Source organism: Rhipicephalus microplus, chromosome X (genome assembly GCF_043290135.1).
Source record: "Rhipicephalus microplus isolate Deutch F79 chromosome X, USDA_Rmic, whole genome shotgun sequence".
NCBI lineage: Eukaryota > Metazoa > Arthropoda > Arachnida > Ixodida > Ixodidae > Rhipicephalus > Rhipicephalus microplus.
In genome coordinates, this window is record NC_134710.1 from 484911950 (window position 1) to 484939830 (window position 27881).

Sequence of the window (27881 nt, forward strand, 5' to 3'; positions counted from 1 at the left end):
CGTTTCAGGCAGGTTTGACATCATCAAACATGCTCTCCTGTAGTTCACGACGCATCCACTAGACACAGCAGTTTGTGAAAACCCAATAAATTCATTATATTCCTGTAGTTTCTGCCTAGAATGAAGGTTATCTCTGTTGATTTCAGGAACCAATCTGTCAATTTGGTTGAAAATCTTGGAAGCAAGAAATTTTGTTCATTATCCCTTTAAGGTAAGCATTCGTCCTAATCGTGATGCAACAATATTAGCAACATTTTGTAATTCACAATTTCACCTACTTGTAGTCGAATAAGGAACAAAAGTTGTTTTTGATAAAGGTTCTGCAGCACTACCTTTATTACTTATTTTGCATGCTTATTATTTTCTATGGACTTACTCAGGAATACTTAAAGCATTAGAGCCCCACAAGATAATAATGATGCTCGTAGTACAATAGCTTTCTATTATGACCGAAATTCTTAGCCAGATTGAGGCCTAATCTAAATCGAAAGGGGCATAACTGGGGCTGTAACTCAAGCACTTTAAAAATGAGAGCTCCCATTTCACACTTGCCAAAGGAGACCGACACCAACTCAGTAATCAGGCAAAGCTTATTGGTTATTGGCAGTTTAGAACTAAAATTTTGAAATCCAAATGATAAGTTTATTATCCAACTGTATCTATGATGTCACTTTAGCTCTTTCAAATATTCGGAAACAGTACATAGCTTACAGCAAAGCAATGATTCTTTTGCTGTAGCATCTAGGGCCACGGACATTCAAAAAGCACAGTTCTCTCATAGAGTCATCGCACAAACCAACTGCAGAAAAGCAATGATACATTGAAGGCATGACTGTGTTGACCAACTTCACTCACCGCATAGTCTCCAAGCAGTTCTTGGTGATTATGAGTGGAAACACACCAAAGCAAAGAATCTTGTGTGCTGAGCAGTACATCTTTCCAGTGTGCCCTTTCCTGCAAGTGCTTGCACAGCCACTCACTCGCTGCAGACAAGTAAACACATATGAGTTGGAGAGAGTTCAAGGCCCCATGCACACTCTTTCATTTATGGACAACAACCGGCCCTACTTTTTCTATAACCTTTTGCAAGACATATTAGATGAACACAGAGTAGAGCCACACTCATCTTCAAGGCAACTTTGGATTGCTAATAAAGCAGCTACGACAATTGTGTTACACTGCGCTTATCCTCTTCTGATGAAATTTATAACAAGAACAAAAATCTACGGACATGAAAACAAGCAGCCGTGAAATTGCTTCATCAGGCCAGAACACCACATCGCTTACACAGCGGGAAAGTCATACCACGTTAAAATGCGTCAAAAAATTCTAGCTATTATCAACGGGACATACATGCACCATGGAACATAGCTGCACTAATGTGCTTTGTTGTTTCTCTCCAAGGGCGTTTAAAACAACAGCAGGCCAGTTTACTTGAAGCCTGCTTAGACTGTGAGCAAGATGCAAGTGCCAGTATGTGACAGGTTCCGGAACTGTCACTAATGAAGTTTACAATTAACCTACAACATATAGAAAGTATTAAAATTGAAAAACGGTGGAGCCCACATATAACAGCCCCACTTAAAACGAACTTTCCCCTAAAACACACTATACCCGTGCGTGACTGAGAAATATCCATTATTTTAATAAACACTTACAACGAACATCTCTGAGCATTGTTGAGTGGTTACAGTGATCAGAACGGCACTCCAGCAACTTCCCAGAAAACCACTTTCGACCACCGATAAGCCATCGGCGCAGTGAGCATAGATTCTTATTGTTAAACGGCGACCCTGCCGTCCCCGGCCATCAACTGTACCCGATCGTCTACATCTTGTCTGGATCGTTGTTGTATCCTTGCAGCACATGCGCTTGTGCTACCCTACCAACTTTGATAATTCCCGATTCATTCGGTGTATAAGAGCTGTTCTTGCTCACTTCGCACTCAGGTCAGCATGCCCTCTGCACGTATCGGAAGCGTGAAAATGGCTTTTACATGGAATGAATTGCAAATTATCGAAGTCGGCGGGGCCACGCAAGTCCTTCGATGCCACAATGCGATTCTCTGACCTCTGCACGTGCAGACCGCTCTCCGAAGTTCTTCAATGCGCGAAGTGTGCGCTTCATGGACACTGCAAGTAAGCTACACAATATTTCTTCTTCCCGCGTGTTTTAGTTTTCGAGGTCGCCTTCCAGCCGTATGCTCCCCTACACATGCATCACTCTATCCCAACTTTTTCGCATGTCTCTCCTAAGTCTGCTCTCATCTCTTATCGCAACTCCTCCCGTCTCCACCGCTTTGCGACACCAGCTGCCAGTCACGCTGGCTTGAATGCAGTTTTGTTTTCTGACTAGAGATGGGCCCAGAACAGTTCTACGCATACGAGCTTCTACGTCGCACGTATGCGTCTTGCTTGCTGTTGGTGCACGTGCGAGGCCTTCGGCACTTTTTTCTGCCACACAGCAAATTGTCAAAAATGTGACTGCTTGGCTTGGGCATAATCCCCACGTTTAACACTTATTGTAGGTGCTGCGTTATGTAGTGCTTGCTCATATCTGTTGACCACCTGGCAGCTATAACTTGTCGCTTTGGGCAAGTAGCCTTGTACAAACATCCCGCGACAACATGCCAAGTCATAGGCTAGCTAGGCCTAATCACTGTTGGTGCTTTTCGGTGGCGGTTGAGGGCAATCAAAATTGCAGTTTTGTGCAGGATCACTCTTTTCAGTGACTTTATTTAAAGGAAAAAAGGCTTGGGCTTGTAATCTCGAATGGTGGTTCGTGATTCCATTGTAGTGTTTAGGATATAAGGTGTGATCCTGTGAAATCGAACGATCGGCACCAGCCAGCGCACAAAATTTCAGTCGTGATAATGCGCATAATCTAGGTGGCCTGAAATGAAATCGGTGAATATCCATGATGGCACTTTCATTTCATGATTTTTTTTCTTTGTTTTTCACATTCATTTTTGTTGGTGATGTTGATCTTTCTATCTCAATTTTTGGAAATTTGAATACACACTGCATTGCATGCCTCGATTCTTGGACACACGAGATTGCATGCTCAACAGGTTTTGCGCTAGTGTAGCCTAAGAAGAAGGTTTTTTTGGCTATAGTCCAAATAAGCGGGACTTCGGCGACGTACATTATCAACGGTCTATGCTGTAGTAGTCTGAACAAAATTTTTGGAAATTTTACCCCGCGTAATAGGGGCACTCCAAACTTGGAGCTTTCTGGAAAAAAAGTGCACCTATTATGCGAATAAATACAGCACTGCTTCTAAAATAACTACCCGCTTTTGGGATTAACTAATGAAGCTACAAACGCTATAAAGAGTGAGCGTTCTGTTTCACCGTTTAAAAAAAAAGGGCCGAGAAAAATCAGTTGTCAGTCCCTTTAAAGAAGTGCTGCTTTATGGATAATCGAGCCCAAAAGAAGCGTTAGTGTCAGCGTGCTGGCTTTTTGAGCTGCCTAGAACTACTCAAGCATGTGCAGTGGTGCAAGTGCCGAAATACAATTTCGAGCAATTTTAAGAGCAGCAAAATGCTACTCTTAGAGCACTAAATTCCCAATTTGAAACAAGTTACGAGAAAAAAACATGCATTTTTTATTACGGAATACCAAACTTGGAGCATTAAAAAAAACAACGCTTACGTTCAGAAAAAAATATGTATTAACCATTTAACATCACCTAAATCATGCAGTGTGAACACGAGCACTGCTATTTCAATGAAAGCAGCATTTTGAACCACCTTGCTGAACAAACAGTGATGAAGTCCTATGAGCATTTGCTATACCTGTCAAATCATTTGATAAACTCAGCAAATTTAGATATCAATCTGCAATCTGCAAATCTTGAAATTTGAGAGATTCGTAAAACTGAGAAGTAGGAGGCGGCAAAAAAAAAAACTGGCATACAATCTAGTTAGTTATTTTTAGGGAAGCAGGAAAGTAATACACTGCTTCAAATGGTAGCCACTAGCTTATTTAGACATCAGTTATACTGCAACTCAGAATTGTGCGGGGTACAAACGCATGAGTAATTGTGTAAAATGTGCATTGTCCTACTAGCGCTAACAGCCCCTTCTAAATCTCAATACGCTTTTTTGCAGGACACCGGTACACTGCGGCGAAGGTGGCTCAAGCAACATTAGCAAGAAATTTTCTAACCGCTACAGCACCACCTCACTTCCCACCCTTTTTTTTCACCATGGGGTTAGGTGGCGCTTCGGCTTCCTTACAAGGTGCGTTTAACCAGGTAAAGCAATAATGGCGTGCACCCGTTGGCCCGGCGACGGTACCGGATACCTATTACTAGGACCATGGCAGAGACGAAACGATTCGACTTCAAAAAAAAAGAATGTTTTATGTGCCACTGATAAGACAATCAACATGATCACTGGGGCAACGACGGCGTCTTGCGGCTCGTCAAGCTTCTTCGGGCGTGGAAAACACAGCATACGCTTCCAGATTTAGTTCTGAACAAGCCGTAGCCACGTTTTCAGGCTAAGAAATTTACATTTCCCACGAAGCCAGCAACGTATCTTTATCTTGTAGTTTTATTGTCCCGCCCATAGATAACTGCTGCAATCAGAGGGCCAATGGGCACGCTGCGTTGTTACTTTATTTGGTCAATCGTGTTTTGCGAGCGTAGCGTGTGTGCCTAGAGTATTTTAAAAAGCTGTCTACCATATGGAAAATGTTTTTTGATTGTGGCACTAATGAGAAGATCGTTCATCACATTGGCGGAATTGAGCGTTTTTGTCCCTTAAAAAAGAATTAGTACATGTATAACCTGGAATTGTATGTTACGCACTTGAAGCAGCTTTAGGCTGCCGCAGAGGCCAATTTTTGCTTTTTTTCTCATGTGTTCGAAGCGGCACCTGGTGGCGCTGCCGGCGGTGTGTTCGCTTGCCTGCATGCAAACGGTGCAGAAACGTGAGCATGGCCTTCGCCGCCGTTAATAAAAACAACAAAAAGTGTGTGCGTGTCTTCAATGATTACTAAGGTATTTCTTTTAATAATAAACAAAACTCGATGAAACCTGTAATGACCGCATGCGGTTTCAGTTCTGGACTTTTACCCGCAGTACGATTTTCATTGCCTCCACCGACCAGTGTTATGGGCATTCATCTTACTGATGAAAGGAAACCGAACTCGGATAGCAGAATTCTGTTTTAAAAATTTCTATGCACTTTCCAGCGAAACCCCTGAAAGATTACACTTCAGACAATACGCTTTTTATAGCGACATTGAAAAGAAAAGCCTTAAAGGATGGTAGACAGCTCCTTTAAGTATATTCTAGGAACTATAGTACGGGTGTACGCACTTTTACTGATAGCGCAAGCTGCAGGTGGCTGACGTGACCTGCATTTCTCATCAAAATTAGCGCACCTGAAAAAAAAATCTTGAGACTAGCTTTGCATTTTGGCGCAGCGTGGCACAATTTCAGCAATTGGGAATCGTATCAAATTGATGCAACCAGCACAGCTGTTGCACCCCTGCATGTGTGGCTGAGATTATGATGGTCTTTGAAAACTTTTCACAGTAGCAGAAACTTAGCCACTCGAAGAATTGTTGCGAGTAGTTGAAAAAGCTGGGACTGCTTTTGTCAGAACAACTGGGAATCAATAACTAAGCAAAACAAAGTTGCGATAAATCACATAGAAGATGGACCGACATGACAATACACAGTTAATTTTTCAGGCTATCTGCATTGGGCCAAGATATCCAACATTTTGTGGATTTCCCAGGTGAGCATTAGTGTTCCACTACCATTTCCTACCTCGGCTGCTGACCCGCAGGGCACGGGTTCGAATCCCGGCTGCGGCGGCTGCATTTCCGATGGAGGCGGAAATGTTGTAGGCCCGTGTGCTCAGATTTGGGTGCACGTTAAAGAACCCCAGGTGGTCTAAATTTCCGAAGCCCTCCACTACGGCGTCTCTCTTAATCATATAGTGGTTTTGGGACGTTAAACCCCACATATCAATCAATTACCATTTCCTACCCACTTCGTGCTAGAGGGAAAGAGGCGCATCAGCCGATGGGTACAAGGCAAGTTCATGACCAGCCCCAAATCAAAGAAGAATCCGTGCCAATATCCCGAACAGGTCGCAGAGACGTTCTCGCAACAGCTGTCCCTTGTTTTGGACACCCAACAGAAGAAGCCTAGTGCAGTAAAAGGTTGGGAGACCATCTGGAAACGATCACCACAGACTTCACAGAAGTTCACGTTGCGCTCAGTAAGCCAATGCTGAAGGCAGGATGCATGCATGACCCAATCTACATTCGGTCATTTAAAAAAAAAAAAGGCAAGGCTTATTCTTTGTACAATATATGTCTACTTTCCCTGCAAGCAAATGAACAATAGGTGTTCACAACGTAACTGTCCAATAAAAGACCATTTTAGTCTGGTATTTTAGACCAAACTGGTCTGCCACTGAAATGTTCCCAGTTGACACCATTCACAAATCTTTCACCTGGGAAACCTTGTAATCTCCTATGAATGATACTTCATCAGAAACAGAATCAATTAAATGTGATTAGAGGTGTAGCAGCCGAAATATAATTTGGAGCAAGTTTAGGAGCAGTAAAATGTATGCTTGTGCGGATAGTAAACTTTAGGTTTGAAGCGAAGAGTGATTTTGGTCAAATAATTTTGAATCGAATGCCAATAGAATACATATGTATAGACGAATCTCGATGATTCGAACTCGAAGGGGCCCGACAACTTGTTAGAATTAAAAGAAGTTCGAATTAATAAAAGCTAAATAAACTGAGGGCTCCTCATGCAGTGGTGCATGTGCATTGAGCTAACACACAGAGGTATGTTTCAGAAGACTTACATTTATTCGAAAATCCCAGGACATCCGTCATTAATTAAAGTAATCGGTGGTGCGCATCTGCACACGTTTGCCTTGCAGCGATTCAATCAATTTCGCACGCAGCTTGTAAAGTATGTCTACTTCAGCATCAGCATTCACCTGGCATGAGAAGTTGCGCGCGGCAATGTCAAGCGCCGACAATCCCTAAAGACGACGATAACGACTGCATCTCCGCTGCTACCCTCTGCACCAAAGCCGCAGCGTGGCCAGCACGTCGCAAGAAAGAAGAGCGTCTTCACGCGGAGGGAAGCGAATCGGCATTTGAGAAAGAACCAATACTCCTCGGCAGCTTTCTTTTTTTGCTCTTTTCGCACGCGTTGTTGAAAGGAAAAGGGTTACGGGGCAGGGACGGGAAAGGGAGAAGCGTGGCACTGGCGCGTGAGAAAGAGTCACACTCCGCGACAGCTTTTTTTTTTTTTTGTCTCTCTTTCCACACGGCGTTGGAAGGAGAAGGGTCTTCGTGTGGCAGGGGCGGAAAAGAGAGAACCATAGCACAGGAGCGTCACAGATTGGCATTTGAGAGAGAACAAACATTCCACCGCAGCGTTTTTTTTTCTTTCCCATCACGCGCAGCGTTGAGGTGCCAGAGGTGCTGAGAGCATTTTCAGAGCGCGGTATGTTCGAATCAACCGTTGCAAGTGCTTGAGCATTCGAATTGCTGAGCTTTTTTGCCCATTGGAATACACACAGCTTTCTTTGACAGGACCTCATCGTGAGTTCGAAATAACTAGAAGTTTTAATTAGGCGTAATCGAAATAATGAGATTCAACTGTATAGAGAAAAATGGGCACATTTATCAAGTTCTAACTAACCTGCACAATATTCTTTTTTGAGACATGGCCTCTATGCAAGAGTTGTCTTTATTTTTTTCCATTCAAAGGAAATAAAAACAGCTTTGAGAAGTAGCAGAATTAGACTTTCAGTAGGATGCAAGTGATAACCTGTAAAATGCGTAACATTATTCATTGCAGTTATGGTGCATAAGCCGGCAAAACATGCTTTTAAGTTTGAAAAATGGTCAATCGATTTGAGGATAATATGTTCATTCAAAGGGACCATACAACAGCTTTTCAAGTAGCAATGAAATGAATTCATTAAAGATGCATCTTGCCCTATGAATTGACCGCCGCAAAATTTTTAGAATTTGTCCAGTACGAGCGGTGTCGCAAAGATTTGTCACATGCTACAATTCCATTCTCTTTTCTCGTCCCGATGAAAGCGCTTGAAGCAAAGGCGGGAGAGGTGGTATGCATAGGGAAAGAGAAGACGTCACGCCCGTGTTGTGACCTTGAGCACTCTTTTTTTTTTTCTTTGAATACACGGATTTTTAGTACGATCGTGCATGTGCGTGTAGACATGTCGCGGCCACTCACAGCAGCCCCAGTAACGGCCGAGCGCCCCATGCTCAAATCAGCGAATGGCTAGTAAAATGACTGTAACTAGTGACTTTTGACAATGTGGTGCCATTTCCCGAGAGAAAAGAGCAATATTTATCTGACTTTGAGAACTTATTGTGATTTACAGGTCGCGTGCTGCGCTATAATATTTATCTCACGTGTTCTCGGTAACCTCGACTACCAATCAGCAGCGTTTGCTGACCATGCTCAAAAAGTGTTGCAGCCCTAGCAAAAAGGCCAATAGCGAAATGTATTGGTCCTATAAAGAAATCTTATTGGTTCTATACTGGCTGTATTGGTGCTTCATTGGTCTCATTAGGAATCTATTGGCACCAATAAAAACCAATTGAGTGCACCTATTTGTCACTGATAAGACCAATAGGGTGCCTATAGCTTGTAGCTATTTGTCACCTATAGAACCAATGGAGACGTATTGGTGCCATCAGAGTTCAATAAGAGACAGCTATTTGTCCTTTATCGGACCAATAAATAAGTACTGGTACATATAGGCGACAGCTATTGGTGCGAATTGGTGCTCATAGGCTATAATAGGTGAGACGTATTTGTCGCCTATAGAACCAATAAACAGCAGCTATTTGTCATTTATAAAACTAGCTGGTGTGAATTTGTACTTGAATTAGGTAACTTTTAAGTTATATGCATGGTATTAAGAGGCCATTCATATATGTATTTCACTTATTGGCAAATTCAATCAAAAGGGAGCTTTTTATTTGTTCAATATATGAGAAAAGTGACAGATATATATGTATTCCGAAATATTGCACCCATACTTTTTTTATAAATATCACCAAAATAATTTAACACACAGTGAATTTGAGTAATTTCATTCTGCACTCAATATTATGTTTATAATGTTTGTAGGCTATATAAGCCCGAAAAATAAGTGTTCACAGAAGGGAAACTTATCATAGTGTTAAAAAAAGAATGTCACTGCAGGTGATGTTTTAGCAGGAGGTCACGATGTTCGTGAAGGGACAGCAGCGTACTGCTTTCCTTCAAAGTGCAAACGAGTGGGAAAATCAACTACTAACAAAATAACCCAAGTCGAAGTGCATGGCACGGCCTGCTTAAATGTGTATACTCATAATGTATACATTGTCCATTTCAGCCGGCAGGCCAGTACGGTTCTTCGAATAAACAAACAAAAAAACACGAACAGTATGTCTCCCCACGTCACTGTTCGCGTTACGCTTCTAGCATTCGTGGTAATAAAAAGACAGGCTATTTATGGTGCATAATAACGAGACAAATACGAACAATAACAAATGCGAACGGCGTGTACTTTCTGTCGCCCATGTGTAAATACATAGGCGAGCTCGTTCGAGCACTTCAAAAGTGAACATCAATGTTCACGTTTGCTGCTGCGGCTCGGAAGTTCGTGCCTGTGCTTCCTGCGTTACACGAACCCCCTGCAGTAAGAGAAACTGATGTCGCCGATGCGTGAGATAGTTACATAGAAATTATTATTCAGACCTCAGTACAAATTAAAACTGGAAAGGTACAACATTTGAAAGACGCCGCAGTGCGATACAGGCTTGAAGAAATAAGAAAAGGACTATAATGTCGTGAGAAGGCGCTGTATGTCTTACACTTTATTTTTATTTCTGCCACTAACATTTCACTTTGCTATGCTTTTTATGATCTTTTAATGTATTTGCAGCTCAGCATATTTGACGAAAAAAATATTGCAATAAAAAGTGAGAAAACAAACTCTTGTTTTTGTGGCATCACCACAGCATGAGTGCTCAAGCCAGCAAGCGTGCGTGCGAGCCGACTACAGCCAGCCGCAGCCGCCGCTGTTGTTGGCCAAGTGTGTCTGGCAGCGTGGTTGGGCTCGGTGTTGGATTGGATTGGATAAACTTTTATTTGGTCCTCCAAAACACAGATCACTGTGTTGCGGGCAGCTCCCACGTGGGGACTGAGATGCCAAGCTCCTCAGCCGCCTCGCGGGCTTGGTGGACAGCCCAGAGCTGATCTGCCAAGGATGAGCTGCGGATTGCCGCCTCCCATCTGGCAGAGGTGATGTGCGATAAATGAGCGAATTTGGTGCACTGCCAGAGCATGTGTTCTAATGAAGCTATTTCCCCACAATGTGGACAAAGATTACTTGGATATAGGTCAGGGTACATGATGTGTAACATTTTCAAAGTAGGGTACATCCGCGTTTGCAAAAGCCTTAATGTAAGTGCTTGGGGCCGGTGTTTGTATTAAAGTATTTCAAAGTTAAATTGACATATATGGGATCACAACGACGTTGATAGATCATTCATGAACGTCAAAGGAGTTACAGTGCTAGAAGCAGTGTCTCGGACTTAAACAGCAATGAATGGTGCGGTGCCGACACGATGCCCACCAAAGTGATTTCTTCCGAGCGCATACGCTGCGGCTGTTAGGTAAGATTAGATTAGATTTGTGGGGCTTAACATCCCAAAACCACCATATGATTATGAGACACGCCGTAGTGGAGGGCTCCGGAAATTTCGACCACCTGGGGTTCTTTAATGTGCACTCAAATCTGAGTACACGGGCCTACAGCATTTCCGCCTCCATCGGAGATGCAGCCGCCGCAGCCGGGATTTGAACCAGCGACCTGCGGGTCAGGAGCTGGGCTGTTAGGTAAGAAAACTGTTCTATATATTTGTTAGTCAGTAGAAGTTGTTCTTCTTGTGCTTCTAATTCGTTTATTCGCCAGCCATCAAAGTGCATACCCGTTAAGAGTGTTTGGCCGCTTTATTTATTATGTAGTTTTTCCACTCTACAGTACAACACTTTTGAACATTGTGCTGGCTGTTAGCATATACAGACACTGGCATTAACGCACATTATTGACTAGCATATTGTTTTTGTGGGAATTCCAAAAGACTAAAATGTGTAATGTCTTCATTCATTCATAATAGTAAACTTTGCAAATAGGGAAAAAGCTAAGCTTATTGCCAACAAAAATACTGCGCGGCTCTCCCATCAATAATTAGCATTCATGCTCAATGAAACCCATTATGTATCATACATGGTTGCACTGGAGAGACCCTTATTCAGTAAAGCTTTTTGTCTGACTTTCAAAGCTCAGGCGCTGCAATCGGTTTGGTGCTAGTGCCCTTTTAAACGTAAACATTTTGACAGCAATCTGTCTGGCTGGGTAGAAAAGTTTAGAAAATTGAAATTGCTCCAGCCACAGTTCAAAAAGAGCCCGACGTTTCGAGACCGACTCGGTCCCTTCCTCAGGGGGTGACTGTCTTGGTCATGGAAGTGTCGTCGCGTCGTGTTCTCTCACCACGGCTCCGGCTTTCCCTTTCCACCACGTTTCGGAGACCGTGAACGTACACCGAAGGCATTGTTCCCAGCGAGCGGTTCACGTTGGCAGGCGTATGCTGAATGTGCCAAGACTCGAGCAAGAGCCTCTTTCCCAAATTCCGTTCTGTTTCAATAACAGAAGCGCCGTCTAAGTCAATTTTATGGTCGTGCTTCTCGCAGTGCTCCGCCAGAGCACTACGTTGCACTTCCATCTTCCTGACGTTGTTCTTGTGTTGGCGCATTCTTTCCAGGAAACACTTGCTCTCGCCTATGTAGCTGGCTGGACACCCAGAACACGACACTTTGTAGACAACGCCCGGGTGTAGCTCCCTCGGAGGTCGGTCTTTCGGCCGCGGTAGCAAGCGAGCGAGCGTCGAAACAGGTTTATGGATTACCGTGACCCCGGCTTTTCCTAGGACTCACGAGAGCTGTTCACTTATGCCCGGCACATATGGAATGGCGACGCGGTTGTTTGGCGTCTTCGTTTCTCTCGTGTGCGGTGGTGTGGCCAGGGCGGAAAGGGGGTCGGGCGGTGTGTCGCTTGCAGGTGTCTTTCCGCGGTGCGGTGGTTGCCCTTTTGTCTTGCCCACAAGTGTCCAAGGTCCACTTAAGTGACTGCGGTTTTGTTTCTGGGACACAAGCATAATCAAATCTGCTGCACAGATGAGATCAAAATATTCGTTCCTACTGTGTGAAGCTGTTAGCTACTGCGAGCTCACTGGAACTTCCCTCATGCTAGTTCTGCATTTTTTTTGATGTGCCATTCTTTTGAGTAGCACTTATAAAATATTTTCTTCCTTCTTCCTGGTATTTTATATGTTTTTCATTTCAGGCACTACCTAGAGAAGTGATGCAGTGGCATACATTCGACAAGGAAGAACAGCATGCTTGAAAAGCTTGTTTCAGGAAAGATTGCCAATTTGATGAAGTTATTTTCTTTCAATTATAAATATAATACAGGCCTCACTTCGAATGTATCTGTTTTGTTTTATAGAGGCGCTGCTATGTTGCAGTCCTCAAATGTCCTATATTTTTATTCCAAAGCTAAGAGTTCTCAAATAAGAAATAGGCCGAGATAGATTCCCTATACACAAATACAGCCCTAATAGACAAATAGAATGCCAATAGACATATACAGGACCAATACGCCAATAGACCAATACGCAATAGGCTAATAGAGCACCAATACACAAATACACCAATAGACAAATAGAAGTCTAATAGACCACAATGCCACCTATAGACCCATAGGATACCAATAGACCAATATGTTCAATATTCCGATAGGCTATTGATTTTTCTATAGGTGATTTTTGCTATAGAGGGCCGATTCAAATTTTTGCCGATTTTCGCTAAGGGTAACTTTGAATGTAACGCTGAGAATGAGAAGCAGATCTCAACGTGCAGCCCGGTGCTCACGCACAAATGACGCACAAAAACAACATATACAGGGCTAGAACGAACTAACTATGTTTACCGCTCAACAATTGATGCATGTTTAAACAAAAACCAGGCATGAAACGTAATCACAGGTACAAATATGAGTGCGAACTAACAAGTGCCCCAGTTGTTTACTTCGCTGAGTTTGAAAAGCGCACTGTTTTAACAAACGGTGCTTGTGCAGCAAGCGAAGTGTTTTTTGTGCGCCCGGAACCTACCTGCTGAAACGGGTTGTTGGACGAGCAGGAGTTGACTAGGCGAAGGAGAGCTTTATTTAGCGCAAGGGCTAACTGAACGCAAGCCTGCGATCACAGCAAGTCTTCTTCCTTTTCTATACTCGAGCTCCATGCCCACTGCCCTTGTTACAATCACCCCCGGCCGATGAGGGAGCCATCCTGGCGACCTAAGGACAGGTGTACACAGAAGGGTCATAGTATGGCTTGAGCCGAGAGATGTGTACGATTTCTTTTCCCCGACGGCGCTTGTCCGGAGATGCATCCAGCGGCTCAACAAGGTAGTTGACAGGGGATGTTTGGCGTACAAAAAACCTTTTCCGCAAGGCAATACTGTACTGCAGCTAAGGTGGCTTACGCAGCATTTTAAATGGGACAGAACAAAGCCAAGAAAATATAGAAGGGTGTGCTACTCCCCCTTCCACGCACACCCCCTCTTTTTTTTTTTCTTCAACGTCGGTATCAGGTTTAGGGTACATGCAACTTCTCAGCTCACTTGCAAGTTGTGTTCGACCAGATGCAACAACGAAACGTGTCTGTTGTTCCAGCAATGGCACTGAATATCTATTGGCGGGACGACGTAACTTTAAGACTCACAAATGTTGTATGTGCGGTTTTAATGGTAACCACCAGGGTCAGCGGCAGTGTCATTTGAAACATGCTCAATTTGTTCACCTGGTAGCAAAACTGTCGGCTGATAAATGAAAATTGTGTACTCTATTTTATTGGCACCTTTAAGGCACGTTAAGAAGTACCCACATGTAGACAACCGAAAAATTACCTTTATTAGTTTTTTTATTGGCGAGAAAGCCTGTGCCAAAGAATCCGTTAACTATGTCGGGATCGCTATGTATTCTCAGTCATATTTTTGTGTACTGAAAACCAGTCATGACATGGTTCAGGACTTTTTAACTTGTCGTAGCTTCAGTGGTTGCTTAAGTTTTTCATCAATGCTACACGTTCTGCACACAAAAATCCATTTGAGGAGGACTTTTCGACCGATTGTTTGAGTTGTTGCTGGCGGACCAAGATCCAAATTTCGAAAGACTAAAATGAAAAAAAAAAAAGTGGGCATAAGCAGCCTTCTGTGAAACAGCTGCCAGACAGAACAGCCAATGATCTGTTGTCAATAGATTATAAACAGTGAAACACATGACCAAGCATGCTGCATGCCGATTTATCCCCGTTTCATTTAGTTTTAGTGATTATGAATCCTTACATCTTTTTTACAGAAGGCCAAATACTTCTAATAGAAATATTCTAGTGCTAATCGAATCGAATAGCCAGCACTATAAAAAACTTTTTGAAAGTTTGAATGTTCCCACAACCATACAATTAAACCATTGAGTAGTGTGTAAAACGAAACTATTTCCTAATCGAGCACAGACGCATTTTTTCTTGCGAGCCAAACAAAATTTCTCAAAAACACATACCTGCTGTTACTGCCTTCTGGTCACCTCGACCGGAGTGAACAATAGACTGCAAGACGAAAAATGGATACATAAATGCTAGAAAACATAAGAACACTAAAAATCAATTTGTAACTGTAATACAGAAATCTTTTGTTGCTATGATTGACAATGAAGTCACTTATTTTATTCAGCAAATATAAAATGACCTCAGAGCAGAGTCATTCCAAAAGACAACACACTAGCGTTTTTTAGAGTGGTATAAATAGCAAAATTTTCAGTCTAAAGCTAATTCAAATACATAAGTTTAAGTGCAAATAGAATTCAATATTTTTTAAGTATTTATGAAATATTTTTCGAATACTTTGAAACAAAATTGCAGAAAAAGTTGGAGAGGATTTTTAAGCGTACTCCTGTAATATAGCAACACGAAATTGTTTCAGCTAAATAGGTGAAGTGCTGGAGGGGTGGTATTTCGTAGTTGTCTAATACAGAATAAAGCAATGCAGAAACTGAATTGTATTTATGTCCACGATTTGGTGCTACCAAAGTGTTGGGAACAATGCTTTATGCGTAAAAGGCAAAGATGCTATTTTCTCAGACTCTTCTCTTCTTTCAATATTTGTGAAAGCCCAACTGATGCCGCGTGCTAGGGCTTGTGCTCTCGTTGAGTACAGAGTTCCAAATCTGTCTCATAAATGCCTCAAAAAACATCTGAAATTTCGGATGCTAAAAAGATTCGGCATCCTATTTTTCAAACGTTCTGCCCTAATATCAGGTCACTCATCTCCATATTTGAACCAGCGTTTACTTGAGTCGACAGAGTTGCGACAGTAGCAATGCCTGATAGTCAGTTGACAGTCAGCCCACTTTCCTGTCCTTTTTGTCTCTTCCTGAAGTTGTCACGCTGTTACTAGAACACAACCACGATGAACCAACTCGCCAAAATTAAACTCTTGTTGCTGATAGGCAGCTTTGCCACAGTACGGGAATCTATTGAGGTGAATAATTTAAGAATCTGAAGGGTCCACTGCCAATTTATGATCGGCTGTTCCTGTTTTGGGGAAGTTCGAATAGTAAAATTTCAGTGCAAATCCAATAGAACTTGTAAAAAATATTCAAAAAATATTCAAAAAATATTCAAGCATTAGAATATTCACACACTCCTAGTATTTTTTTTTTTCTTGATATAGAATATTCTCAGTGGAAAGCTGCAGTAGCAGCATAGCGGCTGCATGTACAGGTTGCTTCTGAGGCATCAGTACACCTGCTTCATCATTGTTTCAGACAAAAAAAATCCTTAACTAAAAGAACACAAGAGGTGTGAAAAAGCACATTGAGTGCACTTGCTGAACATTAATAAAGGAAGGGTCAAGTGACCTGCTGTTTTTGTTAGACTAGTAGACAATGAAACAACTAGCAGCCAGTGTGGACCACAACCTTCCAATAGTGCATCCAATGCTATCCCTATTCAGCCACTGGAGCACATTTCCCCAATCACTTTACTAGGCATTTCTGCACATGTAATCATGGAAGTGTTAGTCAGCACTGCTTGCAGGCATGGCGGTGAATGTGAAACATTCTTTTCTGGCAGAGGCTGTCCCTCTTTGCTTGTGATAGTTACAAGATGGTAGCTGACCAATAAACCCTCACATGCCACTTATGGCATCAAATCTACCATAACGAGACTCTTGCTTTCAGCTCTTTTGAGCCTCTCCTTCAGCGACTGTTTCACTCGGGCCACATTCCAGGAAAACATAGATACCGCCCTTGCTGCTGACCTCACGCGGAAAAGGTGTCTCGCCATTTTCGATGACATCACTGTGTTTTCAGAAGTGCTTGATGTGCGTCTTTGCTGCCTTCTGAATGTACTCAAAACCATTCGATCTACTCAAATGACACTAAAGCCTTGAAATCGTCAGTTTCGCTACAGACAACTAAAGTTTCTCTGTCAACTCGTGAGCGCCACTGGTCTTCGGCCTGATCTTGAGAGGATGCTGCCTAGATCCCCACTTTTTCACCGCTTTACCACTTTCACCACTTCTCCAACTGACAATTTATTGTCATTTCTGGGTCTGTGTGTGTATTGCGCTTTATCGTCATTTTATCCTAGCTCGCGAAGCTGCTATTCTGCATTATGTGTGACGACACACTATTTCTCTGGGCTGACGAACAAAAGACTGCCTTTATGAAACTACATCGCTTCTGTTCATCTACCGTGCTCAGCCAATTCGATTAACCTGTTTAGAAAGGCGATGCGAGCAATATAAATCTCTAAGCTATCTTGGCGCAAAGGCAAGACAGGGTCAATGCGTATTAGCTTATGCAAGCTACACTCTGCATTGTGTCGAATCCAACTATTTCAAAACAGGGAAGGAGTGTCTCGCGGTCATACAGGCTATTTCAAAGTTTAAGCCACATTTATAAGAAAGGCCATCTAAAAAGTCATGACTAATCATCAGGCTTTGTGCTGGTTTGCAAGTACACAACACCCTTCAACTTTGGTTGAAGCCGCGTGCACCGGACGGAGAAGAAAGAGGGGCACAAAACAGGCGCTGGTGTCAGTGCATGTTTTTTGCTTGTTGGATTCAAGAGGTGCTTTTGATAGCGTGTCAGCACATCACGAGCACCTTTTGAACACACAGTGCAGCCGCAGAAGAGGGCCACGTGTTCGTGAGAACCTTCCACTGGACAGATCTGAAGAGAAATGACAGTGAGCTAAGACTGGTCATTTATCACTTATGGCAAATTTTATTGGGAGAACAGGAGCACTCAAAAGCCCGCTAAGAGTGCTCTCTTCAGAGCCGGCATGTTTCAGTGGCCGAATGGGAGTAAGAGCATTGCCATCCAGTGGTAAAGCGAGAGAACTTTTGCTACACCAAGAGCAGCCAGGAGCGGTTTGCTGTGCTCTCGCCTGAAAAGCAAAGTAGGTGCAGTCGACAACTTTTAAACGTCATATACACTAGACAGTTGTTAAAAATAACCTGAAGGGACTAGAAAAATGTGTTCCCTTTGGTTGATATGTGGGGTTTAACGTCCCAAAACCACTATATGATTATGAGAGACGCCGTAGTGGAGGGCTCCGGAAATTTAGACCACCTGGGGTTCTTTAATGTGCACCCAAATCTGAGCACACGGGCCTACAACATTTCCGCCTCCATCGGAAATGCAGCCGTTGCAGCCGGGATTCAAACCCGCGCCCTGCGGGTCAGCAGCCGAGTACCTTAGCCACTAGACCACCGCGGCGGGGCAATGTGTTCCCTTTAGCTAGAGTTTCATTTACTGAGCGATTAACAAGAGGTGGAGAATCCAAGTGTGAAACCAATTGTGCTGGAGGCAGTTCCATTTAGGCCGCAGTTTTGTTTGACAGATTTACGCTTACTCTGAATATACTGTACTCCAAATCATCCTTCAGCCAGTGAGCTATGGTAGCAACCATGTGTAGCTTGACACTGCTGTTGTTGGGTGCATTGGCATTTTTGTACAAGTGGTGATGATGACTGCTAGATGCTGCTGAATGCATCATTTCACAAACATACTAAACTCAAACCTCATTATAACAAACTTGCATCTTAAATTAAAATTAGTTCGTTACATGCAAAAATTTATGAAGGTATATTCCTAACACTACATCTATTGCAAGAATATTCTTCGTTTACTTAGTTATAACCGATATTTTGTTATAACAGGGTTTGTTATATTGAGGTTTAAGTGTATGTAACTACAAGTTTGGATAATGGCAAACATGCGACTGACAGATATTGCATGTACTTTGCTGCTGATCCAGAGAAAATGCTGAGGCTTAGAATGTTTTGATTACGTGGTATAATTCTCCCCACTCTGTACCATCTGATGCTGTAGGCCCATGTGCTCAGATTACGGTGCCCGTTAAAGAACCACAGGTGGTCAAGATTTCCAGAGTCCTCCACTACGGTGTCTCTCATAATCATATGATGGTTTTGGGATGTTAAACCACACATATCAATCAATCTGCACCATCTCACTTGCAATATGAAGGAGTATCGCATTCTAGTGGCAGATCAAGGAACCCTGCACTCAGTGCTTTGCTCCCCACTCTTCAATGCACTATCTTTATACTCCTGTTCTCTCAATACAATTCGTCATTAGAAGATGGCATTGAACCCATTTCTCATCTGATTTCGTGAATGTTTCGGTCATTTTCCCAACAAGAAAGCACCTTATCCATAAGGAACAGTGGTGCTGGCAACAGATCTTATCATGTGGTCTCAAGGACCTCATGATGACATCCCATTCACTTGCCATGACAAGCCGACGTCTGAATACTCAAAAACTCTGGGTCGATTGCAAACACTACTAGTCGCCTAAATTGGCTGCCTGCATCAAACACACCCTGTAGGGATGCCATCAATGCCAGCTCCAAAGTTCACATTTCTTAAAGCTCGCAAGCCGACCAATCTATTGCATACGTAGTTTGATGGAAGTAAAATAGATATCCTGGGACAACATTTTATTGTTTTCCTCCAAAAACAAGTTGAGCATTGTTGCAACCGATTCAGATGGCACCAAAGTTTGAAATTCACATGGCACAAAGGCTCTTCACATAGTACAGAAGCATGACCCAGGAGATTGGTCCCCATGTGGCAACTACTGTGCCCCCAACACATGCATGGTTCTTGATCAATATACCCTCTCTCATATTCATGACTTTCCTGCCAACTTAGCTGGAGTGGCGATACACAACAATACATATTTCGTAAAGGCCTATCACAAGCTCAGGGGTGCAATATCTGAAATACAATTTGGAGCAATTTCTGAAGCAGCAAAATGTTACTTTTTTAGCACTAAAATCCAAATTTGGAGCAGGTTATGGAGAAAAAAGTCATAAATACTAAAAACATGAAATACCGAATTTGGAGTGGTATAAATAAGAAGGCTTACATTTTGAAAAAAACATATATATATAAACCATTCAACATCACCTGAATTGTGAAGTGTGAACATGAGCACTGCTATTTCAATGAAAGCAGTATTTTGAACCACCCCACTACAGTGATGAAGTCCATATTAGCATTCGCTGCACCTGTCAAATCATTTGCAGTGGTGCCACCGAGGTCTTCTGATTTGGAGCAATTTTCAACGCAGCAAAATTTTCATTTTGGAGCACTTTAAAGCAGAAATGTTTTTCATTTTGAGCACCTTGCAGTGATACCACTGAGGTCTTCTGACTTAGAGCAATTTTTAGAGCAGTGAAATTTTCTTTTTGGAGCACTTTGGACCAGCAAAATTTTCCATTTTGGAACAATCTGGAGCAGCTAACCTCACATTCTGGAGGAGAAGAAAGTTCCACTTACATTAGAGGGCATGTATAATTATTTTGGGGCTCGTGTCTTCTGTGACGAGCTAGAAATATTTCCATTCATTTCAAATCTCATGAAGCCAATCATCTTCGAAGCACTCTCTATTTCAGTTGATGATGCAAGAATAATGGCATCATGCTGTCAAGCATTCTGGAAAAAACTTGTTCAGTGATTATTTCTGTAGCTAATAAACAGAATACTGGTTGAATAAAATTGTACTTCATAAAATACCATTCTATACACTTATGTGGTTATCAGTATATATGATAGACGAATGCTGTGACGTACAACACTAGAGACACACACAGTCGCAACTGCATTTCCCTTTGATGACTCTAATGATATAGAAAGGTTGTTTTTCTTCACAACCAATTAGAGTGCTGGGCTTAACATGACGTCATTTAGCTAGTCTTATAAAGCCGACTTCTTCCGGCACTCACCTCTCTGTGCTGATAATGCCCAAATTTAACAAACTTCATTTTCTTTTTGCAGCGATGTTTTATGTGGCTAGGGCTTTCTATCTATACTCCAAAACCCCCCTGTAGTGTTCTAGAAAGCAGAGCATAAAGAAAAAAAAAACCTCACAGGGTACCTTATGCAATACGCCTAAGACGACTAGAAGGCGAGAGCAATTGTGTTTTTATTGCGATAGCAATTACAAAGACATTCTCGGCTGGTCTTTGCCATCGCCAGGGGCGTAGGTATTTTTAAAATTTTTTTTTTGTATGAGGGGTGCACCTTGATCTGAAGGGGAGGGCATGCAAATGGCAATATTGAGCTATATATTTGCCTTGGCAAAAATATTTCGGAAGGGAGGACACGTTTCCAATATGCCCCCCCCCCCCCCCCTTCTCTGCCTAGCTATGCCATTGGCCGTCGCCGTCATGTTTTGTGTAATATTCCAATCGATAACATGCCCCATGCATCGAGTGTTTTACAAGCAGGCAAAAACGCGCGAGCAGGGGTAACGATCACAGCTAAAGCAGAGATAAAAAGTAACAGTTTCGTCGCAAGGGCAAAGGAATTAACGCGATAGCAGCAGCTTCAGATGTGTGGGAATCGAGAGCGCCCTTCTACCTGGCGCCTCGTTCCCCAGCTGCCGTGTGCGCGCCGACAGCGTAGCTCGGGTGCGCATAAGCACCGGCATCCGTCAAGATGGCTGCCAGGACGCCTCTTGGTCTGGGCCAGTCAACCGTCGGCTCCTTCCCGCACTGGCATGTCCGGGCACGCTACGCTGGCGCGCTGCACTGGCCTACGTCACAACGCAGCACCTTTTCCCTATGGGCGCGCGTGACCTCCTCCTCTCCTATGAGCTGTGTTGTGCCCGACGATTCGCCTGTCGTGGCAGATGCTCTCAGGCCTCCACGAGAGGTTGACGTGCTGCTTAGCAGGCGGCTTCTCGTTCGTGCGTTCGACTTCGGCCCTTGTGCGGCAGTCGTCGTGCCCTAGGCAAACGTACTTGCTCGGTCTTGCAGAGTTCCCTATACAGCTTGCAAGCCCGTGAGTGTCGCACTGTGCTGCATCTTGAGTTAATAAACTCGTTGTTGTCGTTATCCTGCCTCGTGTAGGCCTGCTGGTTTGACGGGTGGAACTTTTCTGCGCTGGCAATCAAGGTACTTCCGAACATAATGTTGAAGGGTCGCCGTCAGTCTTGGCCAGTAGTATTTCTGCCTCACTCTGCACAACGTACGCGTGTAACCCAGGTGGCCGGATGTTGGTTCATCGTGGCATGCCTGTAATACTTCGCTTCTTAGAGATGTTGGGACGACGAGTAAGTAGTCGTTTCCGCGTGACGTGAAGTTCATCTTATACAGGACGTCCTTGCGCAAGCAAAATGACGAAAGCCCTCTCGCAAACAGTCTAGGTACAGCTGAAGCGCGACCCTCTAAAAACGTATTATGGGTTCTAGTTCGGGGTCGTCTCGTTGCAGCTGTGCGACAGTTGCCGTGTTTACAACTCCGACAAAAGCTGTATCGTCATCTTCTGCCGTCGCAGCTTCGTATGGCGCACGAGAAAGGCAATCAGCGTCTGAATGCCGCTTCCCCGATCTGTAGACCATTGTCATGTCAAATTCTTGAAGCTTCAGGCTCCAGCGCGCCAACCGTCCTAAAGGGTCTTTTAAATTCGTCAGCCAGCAGAGGGAGTGATGGTCGCTGACAACATTAAAAGGATGACCATACAGACATGGGCGGAATTTTATAACCACCAACACCACCGCAAGGCACTGTTTTTCCGTAGTGGAATAATTTTCTTCCGCACGTGAGAGAGTTCTGCTCGCGTAAGCAATTACTTGTTCGGCGCCATCCTGCCACTGCATGAGTACAGCTCCTAAGCCGACATTGCTAGCGTCGGTGTGCACTGTTGTCAATGCGTCATCATCAAAGTGTGCGAGGACTGGTGGCTTCTGAAGGCGTTGCCGCAGCTCGTCGAATGATTTTTGCTGCTCTTCATTCTATACGAATGCGACGTCTTCTCTGGTAAGGCGGGTCAACGGCGAGGCAATGCTATGAGAAGTTCTCAATGAAGCGTCGGTAGTAAGCACACAGTCCTAAAAACCGTCTGACCGCCTTTTTGTCAGTTGGCGGTGGAAAATTCGTAATGGCAGCTATTTTTTCAGGTCAGGCCGCACACCTTCACTACTGACAAGATGCTCCAGGAACAGAAGCTCATTTTTCCGGCTTAAGCGTTAGTCCGGCGGAACGGATAGCTTGAAATACTTGCAGTCGCCTGACGTGTTCGTCGAATGTGGCAGAAAATATGATGACATCATCTAAATATACTAAGCACGTCTCCCACTTTAGGCCTGATACTACGGTGTTCATTAACCGCTGAAACGTTGCCGGTGCTGAACACAAGCCAAATGAAAGTACCTTAAATTCAAAAAGGCCATCAGGTGTCACGAAAGCTGTTTTCTCCCGGTCGCTTTCATCTACTTCCTATCTGCTAATACCCACTCCTTAGATCCAACGACGAGAAAAAATGTGCATGCCGTAGTCGGTCGAGTGAATCGTTTATATGTGGAAGTGGGTCGACGTCTTTTTTTGTCACCTGATTCAGCTTGCGGTAATCCACGCAGAAAAGTAAGGTGCCATCTTTTTTCTTCACTAATACAACCGGCGAAGCCCAAGGGCTTTTCGACGGCTGAATAACGTCGTCTTCAAGCATCTGTCGCACCTGGTTTTCGATGGCTTCACGTTCTCACGGAGCTACTCGGTACGGGTTTTGCCTGATGGGTCTGGTCATGTCGTCCGTTATAATTGGATGTTTTGTCAGTGGCGTTTGACGGACCCTGGACTGTAGAGTACGCCACCTGTTGCTTCTAGTAACTGGGAGGTGGCGCCCCCACTCTGTATAAAAGGCATCGGTGGACATTAAACGGGGCTTTTTGCTGTTTGTGAACTACGCCTTGTCGGGTCATTTTTCGCGGGCATCACGCCCACTTTTGGCTCGGCTAGCGGTGTCCGCGCTACCCGGTCACGTCACTACATGGTGTCAGAAGTGGGATCCTGCGACAACCGTGCAACATGCAGGATAACCCAGCCGCCGCCTCCGCCGTGACCGCCAGCTTCACATTGCGAACTCCGCCGCAGTTCACCTTTCACAACCCAGCCCAATGGACGGCGTGGCTTCAACAATTCGAGGATTACTCCTTCGCCTCAGGACTGTCCTCCGCCCCCGAAGAAACCAAGGTACGCACGCTCCTCTACTGTATGGGTCCCCAAGGTCGCGAGGTGCTTTCGTCTCTCATGTCAGACGCCGAGGCCTATCGCTCGTACTTCGGCGTGACAACAAGTCTTTCGGGATATTTTGTACACCCAATTAACGAGGTATACGAGTCGAGTAGGTTCCACAAGCGCACGCAAGCGGTAGGCGAGTCAGTCAACGCGTTTTTCACGGCGCTCCGAAATCTCGTGAAGAAGTACAACTACGCCTCTCGGGAAATCGACGACCGGCTGGTTCGGGACAGATTTGTCGTAGGTTTGCTTGACTCTCGCTTGACCGACCAGCTCTGCCGCAATCCAAAGCTTACACTGGACGAGGCGCTCATCCAAGCGCGTCAGTACGAAGACGCTGAAAATGAGAAATTGCGGCGTCATGGGACAGGCCTTGCACCAGACGCACTGAACGTCGACGCCGTTGCAAACAACCAGTACCGAATAGCCGACGCTCCAGCATGCGAAGCTGCCCGAAGTAAAAGTAACGTTTGTCAGCCTCCCGAGTACCGCGCCGGCCCGAAGTCGGCATGCGATTTTTGCGGCCACGACCTTCATCTGCGATCTGAGTGCCCAGCACGGTGGGCCTCATGCAACCAATGTCGCAAGAAGGGACACTTCGTGGCGGTTTGCCGCTCGAATAATACTAGGCGTTTAAGCCAAATCCAGCTCTGTGCCGTGGATGCCTCGCAAACAGAACGCTGGCACGTTGTTGTTCATGTCAACGGACGCCCCCTTCAATTCAAAGTGGATACTGGGGCGGTCGTTTCGGTCGTACCTCCGAGCTTGGCCAGGTGCCCAGTAGACCTTGACAAACACGATAATGAACGGTTGATGGGGCCGGGCCGCTGCCCCCTAAGGTTCCTTGGGATGTTTCCCGCTACCCTGTCGTGGCGAGGCCGGTCGGTATGCAAAACGTACGTTGTAGCAGACATTGACTCTCCTCTGCTGGGGTACTCGGCGGTAGTGGACCTGGGAGTCGTCGAGTTTGTTGACACCGTGGAAGATGCAGAAGCTCCGAATAGGCCCCCAACATCAGACAAGGCCGCAGCTTTGCTGTTCTCAGGACTTGGCGAGATGCCTGAAGAATACCACATTCGTATCAAGCCGGGAGCGATTCCATTTTCTCTCAGCGTTCCTAGGCGCATCCCTATTCCCCTTGAAGGCGTAGTCAAGAAGGACTTAGATGCCATGGAAAGGGACGGGGTCATCCGGCGAGTCACAGTGCCAACCCCGTGGTGTGCTGGTATTGTGTTGGCACCCAAAGCCGATGGCGAATACAGAATTTGTGTTGACCTCACGAAGTTGAACCAAGTAGTTCTTCGGGAGAGACACCTTATGCCCACAGTGGACCAGGTACTTGGCCATCTTGGCAATGCCGCGGTGTTCTCGAAACTTGATGCAAAATCGGGGTTTCATCAAGTAAGGCTATCGGAAAGCTGTCAGGAGCTGACTACCTTCATAACACCGTTTGGACGCTACTGCAACCGCCGCCTGCCCTTCGGCATCACGTCCGCTCCCGAAGTATTTCAGCGCCAAATGTCTCGGATTCTAGAGGGCCTGGAAGGGTGTGTGAACATGGTAGATGACATTCTAGTATTCAGCAGGAGCCGTTCCGAGCACGACAGCAGACTCCAAGCAGTCCTTCGCAAGTTAGAACAAGCGGGCATTACGTTGAATGCCTTAAAATGCTCCTTCGGGGTATCTTCCGTCAAGTTCCTTGGTGTAGTGGTGAGCGCCAGTGGCATCTCGGCTGACCCTGACAAGGTATCTGCTATTGTGAACACGAAGCCGCCGACAGATACGCATGGCGTCCATCGTTTCCTGGGCATGCTGAACCACATTGGAAGATTTTTACCGAACCTCTCTGCCGTCACTACACCGATACGGCTCCTGTTGAACAAGAACGCGGTCTGGACCTGGGACCATGCGCAAGCAACCTCTTTCGAGACATTGAAGGGAATGGTGGCATCTAATGCTTGTATGGCCAGCTACAATCCAGAGCTACCCACCCTTGTGTCGGCAGATGCCAGTTCGTTCGGGCTAGGCGCGGTTCTCTTGCAGGAGCAACAGACGGGAAAGCGACGGGCTGTCGCGTTCGCGTCAAGAGCACTGACTACCGCTGAGCAGCGGTACAGTCAGATTGAGAAAGAAGCGCTTGGTGTCTCTTGGGCTATTGAGAGGTTTGAAGAATTCCTGCGTGGACACAGCTTTGTCGTTGAAACCGACCATCAGCCGCTCGTCAGGTTGCTTGGTTCCGCCGATCTGGACCTCATGCACCCTCGCATCCAATTGATTTCGCATAAGGCTCATGCGATATCAGTTCGCAGTCAAGTATGTTCCAGGAAAGTACCTGGCCACGGCAGACACCCTCTCTAGGGATCCCGAAGGCTCTTCCACGTCCGAAGAGGACAGCACAGAAATTTTTGTGTCTCTGGTCGTGGCAGCCCTTCCTTCAACCCTGGCCGTACGTCTTGAAGACTTCAGGTCTCACCAAACTTCAGACGGCGAGTGCTCAATTCTGAAAGCATACTGTATGAAAGGGTGGCCTCGATGAGACAGTCTGCCGCTCAACATGACGCGTTACTGGGACCACCGGGGAGACTTCACTGTACGCGAGAACATGCTGTTCATGGGCGGACGCCTAGTTGTGCCCGCAGCACTACGCAGAGACATCTTGAACCTGCTACATGATGGTCGCCAAGGCGTCAATCGGTGCTTGGCGGTGGCCCGAGGCTCCGTGTGGTGGCCCGGTCTCAACAGCCAGGTTAAAGCAGCCGTAGAGAACTGCCCAGCATGTGCTTCTATACGCGTTCAACGCTGTGAGCCCATGATTGCGACCGAGACACGATCAGCTCCGTGGGAAAGGGTGGCCATTGACTTGTTTCATTTTGCTAATCAAGAGTTCCTGGTGGTTGTCGACTACCGTTCTCGGTACCCTGAGGTCCTCACACTTCGGTCCACTTCTGCGGGAGCCGTTATTTCTGCGATCAAGAGCACATTTGCCCGACACGGCATCCTGGTGACTGTTGTCAGCAACAATGGGCCACAGTTTTCCTGCAAAGCTTTTGAGGACTTTGGGAAGACATACGGTTTCACGCATGTCACGAGCAGTCCACGCTACCCGCAGTCGAACGGCGAAGCAGAGCGCATGGTTCACACGATCAAGGAGTTATTTCTGAAGGCCACAGACCCGTTTCTGGCTCTGCTAGCATACCGTAACACTCCCGGCGTGTCTGGCTACAGCCCAGCCCAACTGCTCATGGGACGCTCTATGCGAACTCGTGTGCCAGCTGCGGCTCAAAGCCTTGTTCCAGATTGGCCCCAGGTGAAAGGATTCAATGACAGAGATGCCGCCCAGAGACGAAGACAACAGAGAGACTACAATAACCGACACGCAGCGCATGACCTTCGTGCTCTCGACGATGGGGAGGAAGTCTGAGTGCGTGACACGCGGGCTAGGGCGACGGTCCTAAGCCCGGCTCAGAGACTCCGCTCGTACATCGTCCAGACTCTCAGTGGCATACTAGTGAGAAACCGCAGACACCTTGTCCCCTGCAGCAATCCTCAGTCGGCCCCCTCAGATGAGACGGGAATCCCCAACCCTGCGGCCCCGACATCGGCGCCGTCTCCCGGACCACAGCGGGCAGCAACCGGTAACGCATCGGACACTCCAGCTCCTGCACCTGCTGCAGGATCGCCAGGTCACCGTTACACACGATATGGCCGGCGCGTGGTGCCACCTCGGAGACTGAATTTGTGAGACTGCTGCAAGGACTGTTTCTTGGTGGTGCTCTTTTGGAACACTTGTGTTTGAGAGCTCCGGAAGGAGGGATGTAGAGTACGCCACCTGTTGCTTCTAGTAACTGGGAGGTGGCGCCCCCACTCTGTATAAAAGGCATCGGTGGGCATTAAACGGGGCTTTTTGCTGTTTGTGAACTACGCGTTGTCGGGTCATTCTTCGCGGGCTTCACGCCCACTTTTGGCTCGGCTAGCGGCGCCCGCGCTACCCGGGCACGTTACTACATGGACGTCAAAAAGAAACAATCTTCAAACTTCTTAAGACGCTGCATGATACTTTGCTTCTGCGCCGGCAGCAAACTTGGGCCAATATGAACAGATAGAGGTGCGGGGGGCAGATCAGTTGAATTATCT

At 45.5% G+C, this 27881-nt stretch overlaps 1 protein-coding gene across 15 annotated transcripts in view; it reads right to left on the reverse strand.

Moving 5' to 3' along the window:
• Positions 1-27881, reverse strand: part of LOC119160784 (uncharacterized) — a 708235-nt gene that overhangs the window by 314454 nt on the left and 365900 nt on the right. For all 15 annotated transcript variants that reach the window (XR_012887742.1, XR_012887741.1, XR_012887743.1 and 12 more), the window contains 2 exons: positions 14699-14744; positions 856-983 (listed from right to left, as the gene is read on the reverse strand). Coding sequence is in view for 12 of the 15 variants with exons in the window: in XM_075880899.1 (XP_075737014.1) it covers positions 856-983; positions 14699-14744 (174 nt within the window). In the remaining 3 variants the exon portion in view is untranslated. The remainder of the gene's footprint in view (positions 1-855; positions 984-14698; positions 14745-27881) is intronic.